This window comes from Sander vitreus, chromosome 1, assembly GCF_031162955.1.
Source record: "Sander vitreus isolate 19-12246 chromosome 1, sanVit1, whole genome shotgun sequence".
NCBI classification, from domain to species: Eukaryota; Metazoa; Chordata; class Actinopteri; order Perciformes; family Percidae; genus Sander; species Sander vitreus.
In genome coordinates, this window is record NC_135855.1 from 22,023,551 (window position 1) to 22,049,829 (window position 26,279).

The 26,279-nt window shown below is 40.7% G+C and overlaps 1 protein-coding gene across 3 annotated transcripts in view; it reads right to left on the bottom strand.

Moving 5' to 3' along the window:
- Window positions 1–26,279, bottom strand: part of dennd2b (DENN domain containing 2B) — a 58,477-nt gene that overhangs the window by 13,520 nt on the left and 18,678 nt on the right. For all 3 annotated transcript variants that reach the window (XM_078248024.1, XM_078248016.1, XM_078248033.1), the window contains exons 2-13: window positions 24,976–25,074; window positions 18,649–19,917; window positions 16,828–16,973; window positions 11,364–11,485; window positions 10,089–10,304; window positions 9,618–9,714; window positions 9,434–9,478; window positions 8,838–9,022; window positions 7,701–7,810; window positions 7,337–7,406; window positions 3,532–3,609; window positions 77–217 (exon numbers count right to left, since the gene is read on the bottom strand). In XM_078248024.1, the coding sequence (XP_078104150.1) occupies window positions 77–217; window positions 3,532–3,609; window positions 7,337–7,406; window positions 7,701–7,810; window positions 8,838–9,022; window positions 9,434–9,478; window positions 9,618–9,714; window positions 10,089–10,304; window positions 11,364–11,485; window positions 16,828–16,973; window positions 18,649–19,917; window positions 24,976–25,049 (2,553 nt within the window). In that variant the 5' untranslated portion in view covers window positions 25,050–25,074. The remainder of the gene's footprint in view (window positions 1–76; window positions 218–3,531; window positions 3,610–7,336; window positions 7,407–7,700; window positions 7,811–8,837; window positions 9,023–9,433; window positions 9,479–9,617; window positions 9,715–10,088; window positions 10,305–11,363; window positions 11,486–16,827; window positions 16,974–18,648; window positions 19,918–24,975; window positions 25,075–26,279) is intronic.

The following is a 26,279-nucleotide window of genomic DNA, read 5'->3' on the forward strand; positions in this document are numbered from 1 at the left end:
CGATTTTACACAACTGTATCTGAAAATTATTTGGGCTAATGGGCATAATTAAAGTAGTGCAAGTAGTAGCTCTGACCTCATTTCCTGCACCGGGCAGAAAGGTCTTTACTTTGATAATCTTCCCTGGTGCAGGGAAGGGCGACTCCATTAGACTCCTCATAAAGGGGTAGACCAAGGCTGCTGAGACGCCTCGCCGCCGCTCTACCTCATCCAGGATCTGAACATGGGAGCACAGAGCACAGTTTCCTCAACATTTTTCAACCACAAAGTTTCTGGAAACCTGTCAATATGAAAGGGACCAAGGCTTTTATCCATTTTGAATGAATAGCCAAGTAAGACAAAAAAAAAGTACACAGTCATCAAAGTTATTGACCATGGCAACAATTTATGGAAACATTGTTACATGTTTGAGTACTAGCAATTGTCTGGAACTCAGTATTCATTTTCTGTTTTGAAAAATGGCAAATTAATTTCTTTCCATGCCTGTGTGATTGGAAATTTCCACCCAGCGTGCCTGTTTTGGCCCAAGCTGCCTGCTGTCTGGAAAGTTGATTGTTTTCAAGATCATATGATATCACCTTTCTCATCCTCTATATTTCTCTGTCTGTCTGTCTGTCTGTCTGTCCGTCCGTCCATCTGTCCGTCACACACAACTCCGTCTGAAATCAAACACTGGCCTCCTTTCTCATTTACCATGAAAGCACTTAGATTCCATTTTTGGCTCGGGTTTACTGGTGTACTGTTCTCAAAATGGAGACATTTGAGAGATTATCTTTCACTCTTGCATCTGTTGAACACCCTAAAATATCACATGATACAAAACTACACAAACCCTGTTGCTGGTAAACACTTTTAACACAATTAAATGCTAAAAGTCATCTACATGGGAGAGCTATTCTGCTTTAAACTGATGATATAATGATTATATAGGGTATTTCACACTGTTCCTTAAGGTCTCCTATGGGCCCTAAACTAGAGCTGAAGATCTTGCCCGAACCCGACCGAACCCGTCTTAATTTCTATTATTTTACACGGGCTCGGGCCGGGCTCTGGCTTGCGCTTCGGGTTGCATGGTAAATGAGCGGTCAGGTGATGCGTTTCGATTAGTGTGAAAATGGATCCTGAGGAGGTGAAACAGAGGCTGGTCTCTGGAGGACTTAATTAATTTCTTTGTTCCAACTTCGAAGTGGCCTATAGCCTCCGTTAGTCATGAATAAATTATGTTAAAAATGTATAAATGACTAATTTTTTACAAAGGAAAAAAGGAGCTGTGTGCGTGCGGCGCAGTCTCTTTTTTCTTTCTCTCCCTTTTCCGCCGAGTGGTGCGTGTGCCCGCTCATGGTGTGGAGCGCGTGTCCGCGCTATTCTCCGACACCCTAATCACTGCTGATAGACGGCCTTTTGTACAGTCGGGCTGTAAACGGGTTCGGGCTTTTAAAAAGCTGTCAATCAAAATGTACTTGTCGGGCTCGGGCCGAACTCTGTCGGGCTCGGGCCTTTTCGGGCAGTACTTTTAAGGCCCGATTACAGCTCTACCCTAAACTACCCTGTGAATATGGCCCTATTTGGAACAAGAGCTTTTCTTCCAAATATGGTATGCTCATGAATATTTAGATGAACTGCGCGCTGATTGGTTGAGCGAACCACATACACATACATTGGAGACGAGACAGCAGGTCTCATATTTACTGCAATGTTATACATGGTTTGTCTGCTATTTCGTTACTAAATTCACTTCTGAGACTTTTTTATGTGAAAAAATCAACTATATAAAGCTCAAATATGGGCCGTTTTACAAAAATGTATGGCTAATTGCAAATTTGGTTAAGACGTGTCGGACTTCAGGAGCTCCACACAGTCTGACGAGAAAGCGGCAGCACGCTGCGCTCCATACCCAGGGCAAAGTCACCGTTTCTGGGTTACTGGACTACCGGGGCTCCGCGGAGCTGGCCAGCTGCCAGCATAACTATAATATATTTACAGTTCGAATTTCGTCACGGCATTTATATTACAGCTACCCCAAGGTCTTACAAAGCTAACACTTTTGTCCGATTTCAATTTAAGGCATTTTTGTGAATTTGAGGGGTCTCCTTAGGAGGAGCTGCTAGCTAGGCTATGTGTCCCATTTAATCCTATGGGAAAAGATCGCCGCTACACTTTCGGCATAACTATAGTATATTTACACTTTGAATTTCGTCACGGCATGTATATCACAGCTCCCTAAGATCTTAGAAAGCTTAGCTAACACTTTTGTCCAATTTCAATTTAATTTTTTTGTGAATTTCAGAGGTCTCAGCTCACTCGCGGTTTGTTTAAATAACTCAACACACATATCCATTATAAGATTAACTGGAACCTGTGGTAAGAGATTGCGGGCGTAACAAGCTCACTGACCGTGCTCTCACTCACACACACCGGCCATTTAGCAGGAAGAGGGGAGGGAGAGCAGCGAGCTGCAGGCCCTGGAGCTCTGTCAGGGCAGCGGCGTTTGGTAGTCTAGTAACCCAGAAACGGTGACTTTGTGCGGGTATGGAGCGCCACGGGCTGCCGGCCATCTAGCTCACAGCGGGCCGGGGTCTGTGAAGGAGGACAGGCCGGGCGGCGAGGCAGCAACCCAGGCAGCACCGGCCGCCGAACTCCGCCACACAGTCGGACAACATTTGCAATTAGCCATCAATTTTCGTAAAACGGCCCATATTTGACCTCTACATAGTTGATTTCTCGCATAAAAAAGTGTCAGAAGTGAATTTAGTGATAAAATAGCAGATGAACAATGTATACAATTTCTGAGATCTATGCGACCTATTCAGAAGACTACCTGATCTCAGATCACGAGTTGACACAGAGTTGATGTCAACTCGGTGGTTCGTTGAGATTTGCCCGTTTTCAAAGGCAGTTTCAAATTGTGAGATTTGCAGAGGAAAGAGGTGTCAATGGGATTTTGAGGTTCTATGTATGTCCTATTTACCCACCAAACTGTCGTTATTCAACTATGACAAGGTAAAATCGGTTTTGCATTCTATCACCCCTTTAACTCAACTACTAATACAATACAGATTTTTCATGTATTGCCAAGCCTTCATGTAGCCTTTTATCACAGCTCTGTCATTATTATTATTATTAAACAATGAAAACGGAGCATATTTGCACTCTGTCTTTGAAATACAACATGATATTTTATTTTAATGTCATATAGCAGCCACTTTGTTTCAACAGTCTGGACTTACTCACTTTGAATTAATAAGTAATCAGATAAGGCTGGAAAAGTGAGTGACAGCTCTGCGTTAGCACCACTGAGACAAAAGTGAAAGAAACAATTACTCTGGGAAATCAGGAAGTTAAAAAAATAGTTTAAAATAAGTAGACTAAAATAAGGTTTACCAATGATTAGGCGTTTAGTAGAAGGTCTGCTGAAAGTCATTTACTTCAGCTGTGAGACGGGTTAACCACACTCAGTCAGCGTACTGTAACTGACTGTCTACAGTACATGTGTTTGCTTGAGTTTGTGTGCATGGGAAAGGCTGAACTCACCGTGGAGAACAAGTCAAAACAGCCCAGTCTGCTGATGACACAGTACACCTCTGGAAGGCGAGGTCCTTTCCCGGTCGGCTGTATGAGAAAGCAACAGAGACTCATTGGACACTGATGTTAATAGACTTGATTAAGAGACACATTCACAGATGTTCTGAAAACTGACTACAAACATATTCAAAAGGGTAGTCCAGCAATATAGCATTGTACTGCCATGAAGTTGTAGGCTTAAACCTTAAAAGAAGGGTTTTAGGCATTACAAAGCTCCTCCAGAGCCACAAAAGACATTATAGTATATCTCTTTTCACAGCCTGAATAATTCTCCCTGTGACAAGTTTACTGAACTTGAAGTTGACTTGAAGTAACCTTGTAAAGTTTGCTTAAACAACCAAAGCAGAAATTTCAAAAAGTGTATAATTTAATTTATATATAAACTAAATACATAAAGGGTCAGAGCATGATAATACAACCATGACTTGTACAGTAGACCATGATAATATCATATGGAGGTAAGTTGTTTATATACTTAGCTACAGTCTTTAAATCTGGGCTGTGATCTGAGGTAAAAGACTTTTATGTGGATACAAACTTCCACAACACAGGTGGTTTATCTGCTCCTGCTGATTGTATCTACCTTCCTCTGTACACTCATAGACCATTACATGCTTCAAGACCCCAGAAACTCAGACACACAGACACAAATGAACACAAGCACTCAAGAACCGCTAATCCACTTGTCCATATTAGGTATACAATTTTCTCCTCGTTTCTCCTCCGCTTTTCCAAATGGATGATTAAATCAACTATGTGGAGCTTGATTCAAGTCCTCAGGAATGCTCGGTTACTGCCAACGGCTGGTCAGACAGCAGGGAGGAAACAAAGTTACTGGAGGAGAGCAGCAGCTCACCTCTTTCTCTTCCTTCACTGAAATCTGCTTCTATCAAGATGACTCTCAGATCAAGAGAGCAGATCGAGTTCAAAAATATTTTTGTCTGTTCAAAGAACTCACCAGCTGTCATCAGTCACATATACATATATGATATACAGTGGTTAAGACACCCCCAGCAAACCTCTGAGACACTATCATACTGTAAACATATTCAGAAATACCAAACGGCAAACAAAATCACCACCACAGTCCCAGAAACACACACAGTCATGCTCTCTGCCCACAAGCTAAATGGGAAGCTCAACAAAAAAAAACATCAAAGTGCTCTCCGGCCTCATTATGAAGAGGATATACTCCACAATGACAAAGTTAGGATTTTTCATGGTTTCTCTTTGTTTTGCCTCTCCTGAGAAACTCTCATTAAATTCAATGAATCAATCCTAACTGTGTTTTTACCATAACTTAATATATTCTTATGCACTTTATAACCGAATGTTTGAGCTACTTAAATAGTATGTAGCTACTGGATTTCTTTTTGTTTATTTTAAGATACATAAGTGATTATATAAAATACAAAATCATTATTATTATACCACTTTTTATATATATATATATATATATATATATATATATTCTAATTATATCTTTTCTGTTTAACCAACAAGAAAAAAGCACGGCAGAACACAGCACAGTAACCCACCCAACAATAGACTAACAAATAAGTAGCTAAATAAAAAAGAAAATATTGTATCGGAATATGCATACATTATTAATACATGTACAAACAAAGGTCCAAATAAAAGAAATGGAGTAAAAGAAAGAAAGGTTGCTCTTCTGAAAGACATTGTAAAACAAGTTGACACCAGTCACCAAGTGAAGATCGACAATGTATCAAAGACCAAGGAAAAGGTGCAAAAAATTAAGCATTTTAAGACATTCTTGATAGATAAGACAAAAATGGTTGCCACATTTCGTCAAAGGTTACAGAGTTGAGAGAGACATTGTATCGTACTTTCTCCATATGTAGCAAGTTGGATACCTCTGCTAGCCAGGTCTTAAAAGAGGGAACATCCTCACTTTTCCACAATGTTAAAATATTCTGTTTGACAATAATCATGCCATATTGAACAGTCTTATGACGTATGTGGTGCAACATTTTTAGATGACTGGTCCTGCCGAGAACCGCAGTACACGGGTCTAGTACAATATCACAGTCATAAACATCGGAGAGGCAGGCAGAGATATCTGACCAATATCTGTTAAGCTTAGGGCAGGACAAAAAGAGGTGACCCAGGGTGCCCTCTGCAGACTTACATTTTGGACAGGTTGGGGAGACAGAAAGATAGGAAGAATGTAGTTAAGTACAGGAGTAGTGAAGTCTATGGAGCAATTTTAATTGAATTAGCTGGTGTCTAGAATGTATAGAACATTTGTGAATGTCTTTAAGACAAGAAAAACAGTTTTCATCAGTAATTGTCACACCCAGGTCCAGGTCCTTTTCCCATGCTTCCTTTAAATTCTGTGTGGGAGTTGGGTTAAGGAGTCAGGAGGTTGATTCATTAGATAATCAATTCAAAATGTGGTAAATTTGTCCAGATGTAATTTCTAATCTGGAGGTAGCGAAAAAAGTGTGTATGTGGGAGAGTGAACTTTTCCTTCAGCTGGATGAAGGTAGCAAAAGTGTTATTGATATATAGGTCTGCTACAGTGACGATGCCTCTATTTTGAAGGCATGATAATAGAGAACAGGCGTGGCAATTAGAGATGGTCCGATACCATTTTTTGCTTCCCGATACCGATTCCGATACCTGACCTTGCGTATCGGCCGATACAGAGTACCGATCCGATACCAGTGTGTCATATATTTTATTGTATTTTAACAACTGTATTCTACTATCCCTGTATGGATGTGATATGATCCATCCTTTGTTGTCGGTCTGGCTCAGGTTAAACTCTTTGTGAAACATGAACAATGAACGCCCCTTTCTTTTATTCTGCAGTTTGACAGTCAGTTATAACGGAAAAAGAACATAAATAAACTACTTTAACGTAGATTTTCTTTAGGGCTTTATTACGTGGTATCGGATCGGTGCATAAACTCCAGTACTTACCGATACCAGCGTTTTAGGCAGTATCGGAGCCGATACCAATACTGGTATCAGATATCGGAATACCGATACCATCTCATTGAACATCTCTAGTGGCAATAGATGTTTCAGGCAAGCAAAATGGATTCCTTATTTGATACCAGATTCTTAAAGAGCTTTTTACCATAAAGTTATTACCTGATATGGTAGTAAGAGGTTTGGTTGATGAGAAGAGAAGAGCAGGTAGAGAGCTTTTGGGAATAGCCTGCTCAATGGCAAGCCATGGTTGGGATAGAAGCAGTAATGTTACCTGGGTATGCGTCTCGCCAATACATTAGTGCTCTAGCGTTTGCAGCCCAGTAGTAGTGCCTTAAAACAGGCAAGCTTAGGCCTCCCACAGATTTGGGCTTAGTTATATGCTTTTTATAAATACGATGAAATTAAAATTTACTTTAAATTACTACTACTTTATTTTTTTATTACCACTTTAAATCCCCAGACAAATGGTAAGATAATTGAATCTAGTTGCTTGAAGAATACTTTAGGTATAAATATAAGCAGGTTTTCGAAGAGGTAAAGGAACCTGGAGAGTGCCTTTTTTGCATTTTTGTATGTACTTTTTTTAAACCAATTCGGTCATAAGCACAGTTTTTCTTTTTCTTTTTTTATGTTCTGTTTCCTGCTGCCCTAGTAGATGGTCATGTAACACATCAATGGCCCCACAGGAAAACCGTATCACATGTTCACATAAAAAAGGTCTGTCCCAACAAACATGGCTCAGCAGGGTGTGAACAGGGAGCAGAGGATGAGGGGTTAAATGGTGGCTTACCAGCAGGCGTCTGCAGTACCCAAACCTCCTGCTGCCGTCCTCTCCAGTCAACATGAAGGAGAAGGTCTCACTGTGGCAAAAAACAAATGTATACACATGAGAATCGACACAAAGGCACATACACATGTAGACAATTTCACAAAAGACGCTACTGAGTTGCTTTATGGGTTAATTCTAAGGGCTAAAAGTCAGAATATCTCGAGCTCTGCTGCTTTGATTTTCAATATTCTTTTCTTAATTGGTCTCTCACAAGCCCCTCAACTTTATGAAAGTGCAATGCAACATCACTGGAGCACACCTTTACGTAATAGACTAGTTAGTTATAATGAATTTGACACTGAATCAGGCAGATTCTCAGCCATACCTGGTGTACTCAGACACAGGACTCCAGTCTTTTGCATCTGGGAAACAGAACTGAGGAATGGCTTTGAGTCTCTGTTCAGCCTCCCTCATCTGCTTGGTGGGCCTCTCTAGCTGTGAGAGGAGAGGAGAGGAGAGGAGAGGAGAGGAGAGGAGAGGAGAGGAGAGGAGAGTTTCAGTCAGCTTGTTCTCCTTCAGATAACTGTGTTCTCCTTTTTTAAGATCCCCATGGATGTCAGCTAACCAATAAATGACCAGACTACCATTTCTCCCATACAAGGTTAAACCTTTGCCCCCTCATTACCTCAACAACAGAGTGAGTGTTTCCGCTGGCTGGCAGAGATGTACTTCTACCAAGGGATACTTCTGCTGAACCAAATCTTAAATAACTTTGATTAACTAAAAAACTTCCCTGACACAGATCCTGGTTATTTTTAACTGTAAACAGACTCCCCAGGCTCTCGTTAATAAATCGTAATTGCCCCTAAAGCTTTAAATTGTCAACAACCTGCACAATCAAGTGTGAAAAGCTCACATAAATACAGATTTTTACTTTAATTTAAATATTTAAAAAATTTGGTCCTACATAATACATAAATCCATGACTAAAAGCAGAGCGGAAAAACTCCGGAAAGCCTACAGTACATAATCAACTCTTGTTCTAACACATTTTTCTTGATGACACTGGCTCGCTTTATCCGTGGCATTAACAATTACATCTTTCAGACTGTCTAAATGTGACTTAGCCAGATTACATTTGCTTGCAAAAAATGATTTTTATTATTATTATTATTATTATTATTATTATTATTATCATCATCAGAATATTTTCTCTATTTAACTACAAATTCATTGTATTCAGTTTTAGGGTTGACCTTTTCCCAGACCATGCCATAGATTGTTAAGCTAATAAACTGTTAAATGTGTTTTTCCACCCTCCGCGGTTGCTCACTACAGCGAGTGTTTTTAAAATCAGTCCCTGCTGTCAACAGCATTAAACAATGATAATAAAGTGGCCTATCCAAGTGACAGAGGGACATATTTATGTAGTATTTGTGATAGGTAATTCCTGAGCTAAAATACTTGAGGTACTTTGATGCATTTTAGGGGATGGATTTAGTGATGGCTGTCAGGCTTTTACCTTGGGGAACTGGTAGGTGACCTCTGGGGAGAAGGAGTTTTTGCTGGGTTTCTTTTTTAGAGAAACAACCACAAAATACTCAAAGAGTTCTCTCTCCTGCCACTCAATGAGCTGCAGCTCCAGCGTGCGGTAGCTGGGGGCCCGTCGAAGGATGGACTGCAGTTTCAGCAACCTCTGCGTGTGAGCTGAGGAGGGAAGTGGACATTAATACATACAATTCTCTCTGTAGTCATAAAATTCACACTTTACAGTTCAGTGTGTAAATCCAGAGCTCACAGGGTATTAACCTTCAGACAGTCAGAAAATCAAATGTTGTACGTATGGATGTAATTCACGTTTACTGAAACATCTTGTCCAAACAGAGAGAAAACATCACTAAATGTCATTAGTATTACATTCATTGAATCTAGATAGATGTGATAAATGTTTCATAAAATGTTTCAGTTATGATTCTGTCCGGTCACACAGGGTCACTTGTTAAATACAAAACTGGGAAGCTGTTGCACAACTAGAGAGAAACACAGCTCCAAGAAAAAGTTGAGAACTAACACAAGTGTAGCACCTAACCATTGCAAATGAATGCTGTGGTCACTCACCTTTGAACCTGTCATCAGAGTCACTCTCACTCTCACTGTTGTCATCTGGAGGCAGACATGAGACAGACAAGAAGGTTTTCTACAGGTCAGAGGGCAATTTCACAAACGTGTTTATGTCACAAGATGGACGCAGCGCAAACTCTAGGTGGGTGGCTGCGACGCAGGGAATAAAGGGAACACTTACCTCTCAGAGATGCAGTCTCAACATTGGACATTGACAGCTTCTTCAGCCTCTTCTTCCCACGTTTAGTGCAGTAAATGGAGTTGATCCTCTGGACCAGCTGTAAACAGAGGGAAGAGGAAATTCTCTGTGCGGTGATCTGAAATTGTTATTCTTTTGATCCTAAGTATAGAAGAAGTAGGGGGTGTTCCTGGCCAAAAGTAATAACTGTCCTGTGCTTTAAGGGTTACTGAAAAGCTTCAATGCGAGTTCTTGAGAAAAAGTACCACAAGAGAAACCCAAGCAGTAATAACGTGCATGGATGATGTGTTTTAAAAACGTCTTTTCCAAACTGAGAAATTACAAGTGATCCAGAACTGACATGGTCCCTACAGAAACCTGAGCTGTTCTGTGAAGCAGGAAAGGAAAGAGAACACAGTCGAAGCTCTGCAAGGACTTAGTGGAGGTGTTTGTGTAGGATCTAGTAGTGTGTACCTTGGGGATCCTCCAGTGCCTGTGTGAGGCTAGGGTATCACTGGTGCTACAGACGCTATCATCCAACAGGCCACAAGGTGATGGTGATCCACCCCGCTGGGGGAGAAGCAGCATTTCATCGTGGCTGTAGCGTTTGGACAACTGTGACATCCGGTGGCTCTTCCTTTCACTCGGACCAGGGAGGCGAAGGGACTGGCTACTGGGTTTGGAAGGCAACTAGTCAGAGAGAAAATAATATGGAAGCTTTATTACATTTCATTCATTCATTTGTGAGGTTTCATAAATAGTTATCCCAGTGCATTAATTCAAGATATTTTCTTAGTTATAGTTACATAATAAAGTTATAATCCCTAAGGTTTTCATGAAATGAAAAGGTTTAAAATCCAGTAGTTTTCAGTGATCGTGGCGGGGTCCACCATTCCTGTGCTGGATTCAAATTGCCTCCTAAAGCACAAGGATCATGTATGCATGTAATCCTACGTTTCTAATTTTATCTTATTGAAATCAGCCTCACTGTTTACTGCTCACTCTTTACACCGTATCAGAGCTGTATTAAGTAACTGCTAATCAAACTTTAAATGTGTTCAATCAGGGGAACACAGGGTGGTTTTTATTGCGAAGCAGTCACAGGAAACACAATGCATTTGTCTCAGAGGTTGACAGCGACAACTCATCAAAAATGTGTCCACAAAACAAGACATGGTCACTTCAAGTTGATACGTTTTAAATATTGCAGGGAGTAATGGAACAAGAAGGAGTAGCCACAGTAAGCTGTTGGATAAAGAGCTGCATGGGCGACGTGCTGCACTCCTCAAACTCCTCACTTTGCTGTGCCCTGCTGTTGTGTGGAAAACAAGTGGCATGATGGAAAAAAGCCAATTATTGACTGACTTCTTTATTAAAACATGAGTTTGTTTGACTGCACTATGAACAGATCCAGAAGTCGCTCCTCCATTATATCCCTGACAAAGTAGCTGCTCAAGGAGTATTTGCTGGAGTATTAAACCCCTTTATATAGTGAGAGGACGAGGTGCTTTTGCGTTTAAGTGAGGAAGCCAAATGTGCAGATGGGCCTTTCTGTGGAGAATCACCAGGTCTAAACATATCAAACCGTTTCCTGTAGTGACACAAATGAGGTGTGAGACTCTTTAAAAGATCTTGTCCAGGCACTGACACCTAGCAAGGAGATTCACGTCACCACAGGAAAACATATGTGTTATGTTTACTACAGAAAAACACATCAGTGCTGTTGATCCCAACAGGCACATGACTTACCTGAGGTGGAGAGTTCAGCTTGCTGTTCATGGTGGTCCACGATCTGTTGCTCTCCAACAGACAAGACTTCCGACCCAAACTCTTCCGCTTCAGGTCAACATCCTCATATGGGTTCTCTTTCTCTGTGGGGATGAAGTAAGTGTCAGTGTGGCTCACATATAATGTCAGCAGTAACTGTCCATAGACACAGGATGTTTTCAACAGAAGACAGATGAAGCTGTGGGGTCAAAAAGGGTAAACAGCGTTCAGTAAAATGTGTCAGGGGCACAATAACGGCACAATAGGGCCTCCCTATGGTTAGTCTGAAAAGAGATGAGTCAGGAAAGGTAAGTCAAAAGTCACTCCCAGCTGGCTCAAGTGAACGCTCTGTTTTTTTAAATAGTTACTGTTGGCACTGGGCCCAGTGGGCCCCACAGGCCCCAGTGGGCCGAGCTGAAACTTCTGGACACACCACTGCTGGTGAGTCACTGTCCAAGCATGCCAACTGTCTGCTGTGAGAGATGGACAGGAGGATCATCTTCTTAGACTTACAACCCTAAATGCATGATTAGAATAATCTTTGCAACACGTTTTTTTCATTCTTGGGAAATACTGAAGTATATATTTGTAAAATATCCAGAATATGGAAAATGAAAAGATTTTTAACACCATGCCATGTGCTTAAACATGTTGCGGAATTACAAATAAGACATACACAATAAGAAGTTTAAAGTTTAAAAAACACAGCTGTTTATTGATTTTAATGACTTAAACATTTAAAAAAAAAAAAAAATGCATCACTGTACCTTAAGAAGTTACAATAAGCACATACTTTGCTACTGCTCTATTATGTACTTCAGTGAATAAATGATAGCAGAAAAAGGAATGAAAAGGAACATTACAGTGTGCTGCACAGCTCTCAATGATGTCACCTGGCAGAGGGCCAACTTAAATAAAGAGAAAACTTGTGTAACACCACAGTCCATGTCTATTCAGACATGTGCTCTGAGAATAGCTTTTTGGCAAGGTCTGAAAAAGGTTGTGAGAAAGTGAAGAAACCACAGTGAAGAATAAAAACAGCCAGATGGCATCGAAATGCATGAGGGGAACTTTTAAAATAAAGAAAAGCAGTGTTATCTGTCAGTAGAAAGGGAAGGAACAAAAATCTATTTGGTAGCTGTGTTCCTTCTTCCTGAGTGCATTAGTGGAAAACCCAATGAACTTAGCAATGAACAATGAATGTGTGTTTTAAAAACATCTTAGAATAACCTACAAGGCAGCGCTTTGTTCAGTTATCTATTGTTAGGTTAATTATTGAACCTGTCTGAGGTAGATACACACACCTGTGCACACAAACGCAGCCAACGTACACTGCCAGGGATCTTTAGAGCGTTATGTTGTGTCACACAGTAAATTAGCATACTTGAGTGATTTTCTGTGCATCATTAAAGCTGAGGAGCAGAATAAGAGGGCTTAGTGTGACCCCCATGTTGAGCTGCAACTCCATTAAACTGAAGCAATACTGTAATGAGAGCCTGCTGGGAAAATGATATGTCTGTATAGCTGCTTATGTACTGGAGGTACTAATCTACTCCTCTGATTACAAACATCCAGATCTCTGTGTAACACACCCTCAGACACACAGTATTATGAAGACAGTGGACACACCTCAGCTGCACACTGTGATTTTACATTTCTGTGTATACAATGGACTCTCCAGGCAGGGCGAGGCACAGAACAAACTATAACAACGTCAGTATCAGCTTACCCTATGAAGTGGACCAGCTACAGTATAGTGGCACCCGCTAAACCCATTCAGTCGTAAACAGAAATGTGCACAGGATGAAAAAATAGGTTACAGTTTTGTAAAAACATTTGGCGGCACCACAAACCATATAGTGTGTCCGTCATGAAGAGAGTCTGCTTGTGACCACACTGGAGAAAGTGTGTAGGAGAATGCACATGGCAGATTAACAAAATCATAGGTCCAACTGTATATCTAACGTGTGTCTTTAACCGAATCTGAATCTCTCACTACATGTACCAGACAGTCACAAGATTTATTCACACGAGTAAGAGCAGACAACACTTTAACAAACTACGTCAGTGAAGGTAACACAAAGCTGGGAGTTTGAAGACTGGGACTCTATTATGCAAGCAGCTGAATCATCGTGTTAGCACAGCTTGTGATTCATCTGCCTTTAAACAGATCACTCATTGGCACTCCATTTAGAGACTCCACTAGTCAAAAATACTTAAAACCATCCTCTTATATCACAATCAATCAATCATTCAATTGTAGTAACACTGTAGTATGGGTTACAAATGACTTGCACTATTAAGGTAAACAAATGACATCAAGTACGGATGCCAAAAACCCAAATGGTGTGAGCGAATGTCCTACCTAGGTGGGTAAGGAAGCCAAGATGTCATGGGCTAAATATGTAGGGACTTCTGGTTCTCTGTATGAAACGTAGTATGCTTGTTAAAATAGGGAAGCAGAGGGACTGAAACATGGCTCATCTTCTGCTGTGGCTGCTTCTCACATGGATCAACTGACCTATACTTTGTAGTGGTCGTGGAAACCACTGCTCTCCTCCATTAGGACTCCAGTTGGAAAGCTTTGTTAAAATAGCTGGAGCAATTTCAAACTTACTCAGAGACAATGTCTTTGTGAGGAACAAACTGCAAACTCCACGCTCACAGTGCTGGGTGAACAATGGGGGCCTTGTTGGGATTCACATGAAAATCAGTCATGCCCTGATATTCTCTCTCTCTCTCTCTCTCTCTCTCTCTCTCTCTCTCTCTCTCTCTCTCTCTCTCTCTCTCTCTCTCTCTCTCTCTCTCTCTCTCTCTCTCTCACATCCTCAGCTTAAAAACAAATGCTGATGAGCATGACACTGATCACTGATTCGAGAACAACGTGTCTACTTATAGAAATACCATGATGTAATGTAATACTTGCTTAAGCTCTTATTTGGTCAGTGAGCATTTATCAGGAACAATATTTTAGAGTGTGAACACGTTTTACTGCATCTGAAATCCAAGCTCCATCATGAGACTCACACTGACACACAATTCCACCACATTAAGTTTCCACTGGGGGAACTGGCAGTTGGACTGGACAGAAGGCCTGAGGTTATTTGCTAGTGGAAAGGAATTTGGCTCTTCAACATGTCCAGCATTTCACACACACACACATTATCTCAAAAAAACATTTAAGTCGATCCTGTGTACAGTGAGATACACGTGTCGCTTGCAAAGTTGCAATGTGAAAAGGTAAATGCTCTACATTCAAAATTTAGCAACAAAATAAAGATCTTCTTTACTGTAAATTTGATCTTACGATTGCACAATTGTGGCTATTGCTGTTAACAATGTCTTTGTGGACAAAAGAGTTTAACTGTGAGAGTTCAGTTCTCATCCTCTATGGATGTGTTGGTAGAGTGCTGCATAGCAGTGGGAAATATGTACACAACCAGTCAATATTTACAGTAAAAATAAAACCTATACAATCACATGTTATCTATTTATCCTGTCTACATGAGGCAGATGCAGGAGGAGAAGCTACCCTCACAATCTTATTGCATTAGGCCATGCTGCATGGGGCTATCAATTCAATTCAATTCAATTTTATTTATAGTATCAAATCAAGAGATAACAAGAGTTATCTCAAGACACTTTACAGATAGAGTAGGTCTAGACCACACTCTATAATTTACAAAGACCCAACAATTCCAGTAATTCCCCCAAGAGCAAGCATTTAGTGCGACAGTGGTGAGGAAAAACTTCCTTTTAGGGAGAAACCATGGACAGACCCAGGCTCTTGGTAGGCGGTGTCTGACGGTACCGGTTGGGGGTGTGATGAACAGTGGCAATTATAGTCACAATAAAGATAATGGAACTATGACTAGAAATAGTAGTTGTTGTAGTAGTTCATGGCGTAGCAGGGCACTACAGGGTGTAGCAGGGTACTGCAGGGTACAGTAGGACATAGCAGGGCGTGGCAGGGTACTGCAGGGCGTAGCAGGGTGTAGCAGGGCATAGCAGGGCGAAGAGCAGGACCACGGCAATAGCTGCAACCATGATTTTGGTGCCACCCTAATCCTATTACTTTCAATACAAAATCTGACTACTGTCTTTGACCACTGTTCAATTCACAAACCATAAATTTCCTCTTCGTGGAAGGTTCTGAATGCAAACTAACACTTCGTTAATATTTTCAATTTATAGTAAACATGTCATTACATGTCCAAAAAGATTAGGAACATAGTCATAGATACAAAATCTGTGTCAAAAATACTTCATCACAGTGCTGCAGAGTATCACCCAAGATCTTTAATGCCTTAATTGGAATTTTGTAAAGCAACTGTCGGATAAAAAACGTACTGTCGCTGTCTCACTTATATCCAATGTCTACAATCACATGATTTCATAAGTATGAGTTACATTGAACTATGTTATTTTAATTAACGATTAATCTGACGATTATTTCCTTGATTGATCGAATAATTCGTTCATAGAATATCAGAAAATAGTGAAAAATGTCCATCCACAATATGCCAAAGCCCAGGTTAACATATTAAAATGCCTTGTCCGATTTAAGCCCCTGACACACCAACCCGACGGCTGACCGTCGGCAGAAAAGGCAGTCGGACTGATCAGTCGGCTCCCCAAGGTCCAAAAAGTGCCTTGGAACACACCGAAGCGACGCTGTCTTGAGCGTACGTTCTGCACGTGTGCGAGATGTAATACAAAAAATTAAAACCGGAAATGACAACACATCACGTGGGTCTGGCTTCTCCAGCTGATAGTAATGGCGGCTTGGTCGAAATAAGATCTCGTATTTTACGAAAACAGTTCACTGAAACGTGTTTCTGAAAACATTTTAAGCGAGAAACAGACCATACAGTTGCTGAATCTGTCTTCATTTCAGATCGACAAAGGTCAGTTTAAAAGATTTTCGTCAGATTTTGAGAGGCGTTCGTCACTCATCCCACTCGTTATTTCCAGGTTAGCACTCCACCAATCAGATTGGTGGAGTGAGTCCGACTGCCCGCCCTCCGACCCAGCAAGTCAGGTCGGCCAAAATGAAGGCTGACGACAGCACAGAACACACCGAACAGACTCGATTCACTGACCTGGCCAGACTGTCCGACGGCCGATTACCGGGTTGGTGTGTCAGGGCCATAACAGTCCAAAACACAAATATGCGTTTGTTATCATATAACACTAAATATTCACATTCAAGAAGTTGAAACCGGAAAGATTTTATCATCTTTACTTGAAAAGGCGACTTATACTATTAATTGATTATCAAAACAAGTTGCCAATTCCTTTTATGTTGATCGACTAATCGAGTCAACATTTCAACTCTAAACTGTATCCTGTAAAGAGTGACCCGGGTCAGACCAGCGAGTGATTAAAGTGACATGAAGGTCCTCTCTTATGTTTTCAAAGCAGTTTTTGAACCAAATGTGCTTACCTACTATGTCCTCATAGGCATTCTCCTCTAAAGTGCTTTTGGCATTGGGTCGACTCCGTGTGCCTGTGGTTAGTGTGCCATTCTCTGTAGGTGGGGACGGAAATGAAGATAGCAGCCTCGTAGCATCCTCTGACTCACACGACTCTCTGGGAAGAAATAAAGAAAGTCAAAACAGACCAAGATGGAGAAAGATGTTACATAGTTGCATACACAAAATCAAAAGAAGGAAGGTGGAGACAGAAAAGAGTGAACAGAAAAAAGTCCAGATGGTGTTAAAATAGTCCAGACGGCCGGTTTTACTTCTTCTCCACTTGCCAACTAGAAACAGAGAAAGTCGAAAGCTCTGTCGTATCCCTTAACATTTTTAAAATGAGGTGCCACTAATTATAAAACACAAAAACACCAGGATCAACATGTGCTCCAATCACAAGGGACTTCCTGTTAAATCACAAGTAAACATGCCGATATCTTACTATCTCTGCATAGTACAAGGCTCCCATTACATGTCAAGGCACTGCGGAGCACTTGGCTACATTAGTGCAGGGATCTACAGTATGGTCATGTCGCGCCATCGACAGCTTGTGGCTTTTTAAACTTGGTCTGAAATTGCTAGAGCCACAGGAATGTTAAACACAGAGTCCAAGGGATGAACATTTGAGGATTTCGTCCCCATTTTACATAGGGACAATCTGGAGAGGCCCCACCCTCAAAGTGAGGATGCCTGATCCTGAGAGCTATAAGTCAAGAAGAAAAACATGAGGAGACTACAGGATCCAAGATTCAGCTAATATTTAAGCAACAAAGGGGCACAATAATCCAGTTTGGGATTTCACTGGTAGTATATTCAGGTACAGGCAAAGTATTCTTTTTGAATGAAAATATACTATAGTTCTGCTAAGATTGTGTTTAAATTGTCAACTCTTTTTATGGACCAAAATTAATTTCCAGAAAGTCTCACATTCCAAATGGGCTGTCAAATAAATCATCCGTTATTTTTAGTATGAGCTGCTTTAATGAGCTCCTGTAGGCATTTACCTCAGGATAAACCTATGATGACATTATTCAGTTTGATTAAATTAGAAAAGCTAGAGTGACAAGAACTATGTGCTCTAATAAAAATAAACTATTGTTATTCTTCAATGGTCTTTTAGGAAACTGATTCAACACTAATCTCCACTGCAAATCCTTTACTTAAATTAAAGTTAGGGGGGCTCCCGGATAGCTCAGTTGGTAGAATGCTTTGCTGCATGTCATTCCCCCTCTCTCTCCCCTCTGATGTCTTCAGCTGTCCTGTCAATAAAGGCCTAAAAATGCCCCAAAAATAATCTTAAAAAAGATAAATAAATTAAGTTAGGAGAACCGGAGTAGATTGCTCCAACACCCCAACCAGACACACTAATTAGCAACTTACAACCCCAACAAAGCAAACGCTTTTCACACAAATTCCTCACAAGACTATCAGATATGTAAGAAACTCTTAAAACTCCAAGAAAATAACTTTCTGAAGGCATCTAAACAAATTCATAGCGTCCAATAAGGATGCACCAATCCAACTTTTTCAGTTTTACAGTTTCCAATACCTTAGCTCAGATTTTTCTGCAGATACTGTGTACCGATTCGTTACCAGAGCTCCCTAGCTTTATAGCTCACTAGGTGGAACTCATTTGAATAATTTTTATGCCAGGTAACATGAGGCCAGGGATTGCTGTGGCACCAAAAACTGAGTTGGCAGCCTGCCATGACTGAATGAACGAAACATTGAATTTTACATTGACTTTTACAGAGAACTATCTTTAGACATAAGCACACTGATATTCTCACCTGTCCTGTGTTCTCACTGGGGTGTTCCCCTCGGTTTTTACAGCTCGTGTCATGCTGGGTGCAGGGGTCGAGGGCAGAGGTGGGGGAGACTCAGAGGTTCTGTTTGGAGGTAGTCCATTGGCTGGCGACGCGGCCTTCTGGTCCCGTTTAGCGTCGTACTCAAAAGTGCGTTTGGGTTTAGGTAAGGGGTTGACCGGTGTGCCGACAGCGGTCTGTTGGCTCGGTGGTTCTGGGCTCTCAGACCTGACTGAGCTCACACTGAACCTTTGTCTGAGTTTAGAGAGCTTATCCGGCACCAAAACAGCATCTGGTTCTGTGGCCACTGAGCAAATGCTGCTGCGCTTACTGGTGCATGTACTGTCCAAGTCGTCACCTATCACAAAAGACTTTTGTCTCGTCTTGTCGGGAGCATAGCAATTACTCAGATACCGTGGAGGGGATGGGCTGGGATTCTCCTTTAGGGCTTGCTCTATCTTTTGTATCCTGTTTAGGACCGCTGATGTCTCCTTCCGAGCAGACAGGGAACGTACAAATGTTCCTGAGGACTCTGTCTTGCCTGTCCTTTTCTGGAAGCGGCCTAGGCCGTCTTTGTCTGAAACTCTTTCCTCTTCCTCTGTGTATGAGCATTCTGAGAAAGCTGTGCTCATCCTGCGAACCCCCTTGAAGTCAAATGTCTTTTCGCTACAGGGAGAAGAGAGGAGGCTGGGGCAGTCCTCACTGCCCCCTACACGCTCTCCTCCTCTTTTATCAAGACACAAGCTCATCCTAGGCAGAGCCACCCTTCTGCACTCCCATTCTGAGATCTTTTTGCGGATTGTGGTGGGGGGAACACCTGCTACTGAGCGGGTGAGAGAGAGGGTGCGCTTGTGGTTTTGGTTAGAGGAAGGTCCTAGTGAGAGTGTGCTCCAACTCAGTGGCCTACCATTTAGTCCATCTCCTGGAGAGAGTTCCCCCTGTGGCTCCTTCTGCTCCTGACTTTCCTGACAGGACTTGTTCTGACCTGGAGGCTTATAGATGGAGAGCCTGTTATCCAGGCAGCTGATGCTCTTCGACTTGGTGAGACGGCCCTGGAAGTCAGTGTCGCCTGTGAGAGACTCACCACTGCAGAGGGTAGCGGTCTTGCTTTTCCAGCCAGCACGTACCAAGAACCTGCCGTCAGTCCTGACGTACCTAATCTGTTTCCCAGAGTTCTCACCGTCGCTGAGGAGAGGCTGCTGGCTCTGCCCCTGACTGGCAGCGAGAACCGGACACAGGGATGTAGACTGGCACCTTGAACAACACAGAGAAAGGTGTGAACAAACATTGTAAACATTTAAATGTTTCTCTGAGATAAAACAAAACAAAACATATTAATAAACCATAAAAGGCAACTATGATTTGCCTCATAGCTTCCAAGAAATCCACTCAACACTGCGGCATGAAAACTACCAGAAACTCGATGGAGAACAGATGGGAGAAAACTGTAGAGTCATCTGAAAATTCTGAATTAATTTCCAAAATCAAAGACAGAATGAAAACTTGAGTCACATATTAAGAATAACCACAGGAATGTACTCTGTCTTTGGCAGCATGAGATTAAAAAGGCCAAAGGAAATACAAATTACATTAAAATGCCACTGTGGGTTTTTCCACATAATCCCAATAATTTGAGAGAAGAATCACTGTGGACCTCCCACAGAAAGCAATGTTCCAAGCAAGATTTATTACAGAGGTATTACCTGTGAAAGTCTCACTGCTCCTGTCTGGTCCTGAAAAGCTTTTCTAAGTGATACTAGTGGCTACAGTTGTCCCACGCTCACTGCTGACTATATCACACACACACACTTTCTCACGGTACTCACCTCCTTTAAGATTTCCAAAGAGAGACAATCTTTCCCTGTAGATCCCTGACACCTTACTACTCATAGTCTTTCAGAAACCTTGTCATGACTTGGAAACTGGCTAAGTCTTGCGAAAGTGAAGCGTTGGGAGATCTGATGTCACAGCCGTGGTTAGAATAACAAGCGTTATGGGAGGAGGAAGCTGAGGGTTACGGACTGTGATCCAACAATGCAGGTTGGGACAGATCTCGCTTCACACCTACCTGCCCTTCCCTGGTTTTATTCCCCCTGCTCCAGGGTGGGGAGACTTTCCTACAACAGCTAGGAACCTGCAAGCTGCAGGCATGATGTATGCATCTTATCTTACCTCCCCTGAAGAAATATGATATTATGAGATGACAACTCATGTCTGGAACTTTTTACTGCTGGTTTGTAGTATTCTTAAGTCAAATGAATAGATTTTTAAGCACACAATGCTTTGGATACTGAACTGATACTTCACTGAACATGATTTCGTCCTGATTGGTTAACATAATAATAATAGAATATGATACTGTAGCTCTTATGAAGCAATTCATTTCATGTGAGTTTGGTTGTTTCACCACTGCAAAATACGGTTGCAGTGGCGAAACAACATTCTTACATGTAAATTAAATTTCAAAACAAAGAAACATGTTTGTCCCAAGCTCGACAAATACAATCTGCCACAACAAACACAACCCCTTTTTTTTTTTTTTTAAACAACTCAAGTAGAACTCTTCAGAAATAACATTTTGGTAACACCTTATTTTAAGTCCTCCTATTTAGCATTTATAAGCAGTATATAAACATGTAATAGTTTCTAACACACTATAATGTAGTTGTAAGCACATAAACGTGTTATTAGTGTACAGTATTTGACAACAATAAAACCTTCTCCTTGAAGACAACTGTGTTTTACTGTATTGTCATTCATGATCTGTTACTACATCAGCCTCCACTTACACAGGAGGAGTTATAGCTGTTGATAAATACATTAATAATAACAATTGTTTACAATTAGAATTGGGTAATAGTGTGTTATAAATAATGTATTCAACGTTTATATACTGCGTATAAATGCTAATCAGGGAGACTTAAAGTAAAGTGATCCCGACATTTAACTAAGAGGTACAACCTCTCAGTTAAATAAATAGAGGTAGGTAGATCATCATATAATGATTCCGACCTGCGGCTTTTTGCTGCATGTCATCCCTCTCTCTCCCCTTTCCTGTCTTAAGCTGTCCTGTCAAATAAAGGCCTAAAATTTCCCAAAAATATTTTTTAAACAAAATATACATCAACAGACCATCTTTCCTACGCTATGAATGAACTGAGCTTTGATTATTAATGTAAATATAAACTCCAATCTCAGGTGAAATGCCATCAGACATATGTCATATTTGAAACCCCACAATAGGTCAAACAGACTGTACAGTATGGTTTCAAGAAGAAAATACTTTTTTAACACTCACTGATATTAATCAGCATAACACATGACATGTTGCAGTGCTTCATCGGGGAGCTATTCAAATTTGTCTGGCACTTTAAAATTCTACTCGTTCGCTGCTAGAACTCCCAATTAAACTTCTGCCAAGGAGTATGGCCAGAGAGGGGGCGGTGTCTCTAAAGCTACATATCAATGGGAATGTTTTAGTAGCAACTAGACTAAACACTCAGTAATGTAATTCTAATGTCAGTAACAGTACAGTTTATTGAGTTAATTGCAGCAATTAAAATTTTTGCTTTTTGGATTGATGGCCGCTGAGGTTGCAAGATGGGGAGGATTTACCGCTGTCTCCATGCTCAAACACGATTTCACCAATGTGACAGTAAACGAGCAATAAAAAGATAATGTAGAAGAAAATTCAAACTGGCTTCAAGTTGTGCTTTGTGAATGCTTCAAAGAGACTGCATCTATGTTTCATTTTATATAGCCTAAGTGCACTACATACAAGTGACTAGTTTGAACTGAATCTTTACAAACTTGGAGACTGTAGACAGATTTTATACGATCCTTGACTTGGCGACATTATTAAAAATTCCATACATGTTTGTTTATATATTAAGTTATTATGTACGTTGTATCACTGTACTTAATTAATCATAAACATATTTTATTTGTTTGCATAGTAGTGGATTTAATCAACCACAAAAAGTAAAATCAGCCACCAAATAATATGGATTTTACAATATTATGACCTCATTTCGCGAGGATTACTCCTAATGCTGTAACATAAAAAGTAGACTGCAGTATGAAGACCTCTTGATTAGACATAAAAAGAAAATATGTGCAGAATTTTGGGGACTTTTAGGGGGTTCTGGTAGTCTGGATAATGGTTGTAAAAATAAATCCAGTTTAGATAGCTTCAGCTGGGCTGCCCACACATACAGTACTGTACAAAGAGCTGGATGCCAGTACCAACCCGGCCTCTGGCTTTCCTTCAGGCTTCCAGGGCATGTTAACCACAGGCCACTTCCTGTTACTGACCAAGATGGAGGAAGCAGACTGCTCACACAAACAGCACTTCTACTATTATAATTTTAACAAGTGTACACTTTGTCATCCATCAGCACTTGTTTATGCATTATCATACATAAAACTATAGATTTTGCCTGGGGTTTTATTTGCTTACATATCAGTAAATAAAATAAATTCACTGAATGTGGATTTCTGTCAGCCCAGTCTTCTGTCAGCATGTTTTGTGTTGCCAAAGCACCTCTCTGGATTGCTTTTGGAGTTGCTTGTGATCTTTGAGGTGCAGGACATTAATTTAAATTATTCCCTCACAGAAGATCACAGAACAAGAATAATGCACACCCTACATTTTTCTTTTTATACTTTGTATTGTTTTTTTTCCACCATGTTGCTGCATGTTGCCATGTACCATGTACCAGGTGCCATATACTATGTCTAGTTTGGATGGGTTATTATTCGGTTTGATGTAGATAGAAGGAAAAGAAGTAGATACAAGTAGAAAAAGTAGAAAAAATGTGTATATGTATGTGTATATGCATGTATGTGTGTCTATGTGTATGCATGTGTATATGTGCGTGTAGGTAGTTAGATATAATGTACATGTATGCGTATGTACATTTCTCTTATTTATCTGTTATTTTAATATCTGTTAATTTTTTTTTGTTAACTTATTTTAATGTTCAAAATAAACTGAAACTGTATGCCACTTGAGGCTACACAGGTCGTTGTAGGTGTAATTTGTCCTAGAAACACCTCTTTGGTTGATCTCATAGTTTGGAGGAATGCATTGTGTAGCACTATCCAACACAACTAATTTATCTCCATCTGTTAAAACATGAGTGCTGCAAAGCGCCTTTGTTATTGTTAATTGTTAAGAATCTGGGGTAACATGAGCCCATGAGAACAGCACGCTGTTAGGTAGGCTCTATTACAATGACAATTACATTTATCAAAAGAGGCTGAGGTTAAATGCACAATTATCTTGTTAGAGGAACGCAACCGGCAGGGTGAGAAGGCTGTGATGCTGTTATTAATGTTTTCCTCACATTTAGATTCACCAAGTTTACCTTGTGAATATTGGTGAACATACACATTTACCAGCAAATGAATGCCATTTATCTAAATCATAATATTAACATTATGATCAACATTTGTGCGGTTTGCCAATTCCAGTAGGACTAATTTACACCGCAAGCAATTACAGAAACCAGCAGCCACAGGTTACTTTATGTTTTGCGGTGTATGAAATATTGTCCTGTGTGCGTGTGTGTGTGTGTGTGTGTGTGTGTGTGCGTGTGTGTGTGTGTGTGTGTGTGTGTGTGTGTGTGTGTGTGTGTGTGTGTGTGTGTTTACCACCACTGTCTCATCAGCACAGAAAATGAGGAAGGAAGAAATAAGAAGCACTGCCAGTCAATAGTAGCATTACTATATATTAATAGGCAGCTATCAGACTTTCACAAAGTGGTGCGACAGTGTGAACACAGACAACATTTCACAGCTGTGAAGTACAATGATCATATGGAACTACCGTATGTGATATTAGACCAGTGTGCCTGTTCCTAAGAAAACTTTCTGGTTAAAGAAAATGGACCGGATGATAAATTGTAAGAACCAATAGTCTAGATATTACATATCATTCCCAAAGTTTGTTTTCCTCTCACAGTAGGACACTGGCAGCTCTCAACATGCTAACACAAGCTCAGTACTAGCTAGTACTCACAGTTCAGAGTTGGATGGGGCCCTTGTCCAGAATACAGGATCGTACTTGCAAAAGCTTTGGAAGTCTTATCATGACAGACAATCATCGTTCTTTCCCATGAGTGGGAAAAAAAGAACAACTACTACAGACTGATCACCGATGAGAAAGACGTGTTAAAAATGAATGAACTGATATTCAGTACAGCACTCGTTTTTCTTTCAGTCAGATGGATGCTCTGAAACAATGTGGCATGAAGTGAACAGGAAGTGAACATTAACCAGCCCAACCCTGATGTCCCAGATGTCACTGACCTGTCGGGGACGTCCTGGGCAGCTTTACCCCCTCCTGCACGAGACACCGCCTTCGAACTCTTGTTGGCAGTCATGTTTGTCTGCAAACTGCCCACTCACCTGATGGACAAACACAAAGGATGTGAAACATTCAAAAAAGCTGCAGCATCCAATGCTGCAAACTAAAACTCAGACTATTACTAATATATTAAATGGAATTGAATTTAGTAGATTCACAAAATGAATCCAATCTCGTCATGAACATGGTTTTTAATCCAGTGCCAGATCAAAAATAAGATGGCAAACATTCCTGTGAGACCACAGCCAGGACCCAAAACAAAATTGGGTGTGCCATCAGCGTGAACAGGTCAACTCATGTTACTTGGCTTTGCAGCTATGCTCACCACCTGGGTTTAATGTTGGTCAGGCACTGCTTAACTTTGGCATCAAATAATAAACAAAGGTTCTAACAATAACAACAGGATGTTTAATAGGAAATCATGGACTCGATAAAGGATCACTTTAACCCTATAGTCAATATTAGCTTGACTTGACACAACTTCTAACACTCTCCTTAAATTGACTTTTTTCAATCACAGATTAACATGAGAGCAGAGTAGAAACATAGTTATTGCGCTAGACAACTTTTCATTAGGCAAGCTCATAAAAAATCCTACAAACCACCTCAATTCACCACAGATGCCAAGTTGAATCTACAGTGTCAACATTGCAGTTCAATTTCAACCAACTGGCATAAAAAAGCCCAGTATGTGGACAATGTGCCAAAGAAACTCCGGTGCTTCAGGCACAGCTTTTCCTCCTCTTAAAAAAATATCTATTTTCACATCAAACAACACAGAAATACATTGCTGCCACTGAAACAGCTAAACTGAAAATATTTAAACAAGGTCCGGGTCCACGTTTGGATCACAACGAGAGTGAATTTGGAAAGAAACCCATTATTCACATTAGTGCTACCCTGTGAATAATTGCATAAACCTGGAGAATACAGGTAGAATTGACCAGTTTGATATGTGCATAGACATTAAAGTTTTGTAGTTATTTTGCAGCTACCAAAGTGTTTGTTGTGCATGATTTAATCAAGGTCACCAGAATGAATCCTTGTGTGTCTGGCACTGCACTTCAGCACATGTTAATTTAAGAGGCTGCAGACCTGCTGCCTTCAAGTGGCTACTGATAATTAACTGCTTTTATATAGTCTCAAAGCAGCGGCAGATAACAGAGACTGTCTAATTAAAGGCTGAGTTTAAAAACACACACATCTGCTCACTTATTCCTAGTGACATTCAGTACAGCCTGATAAT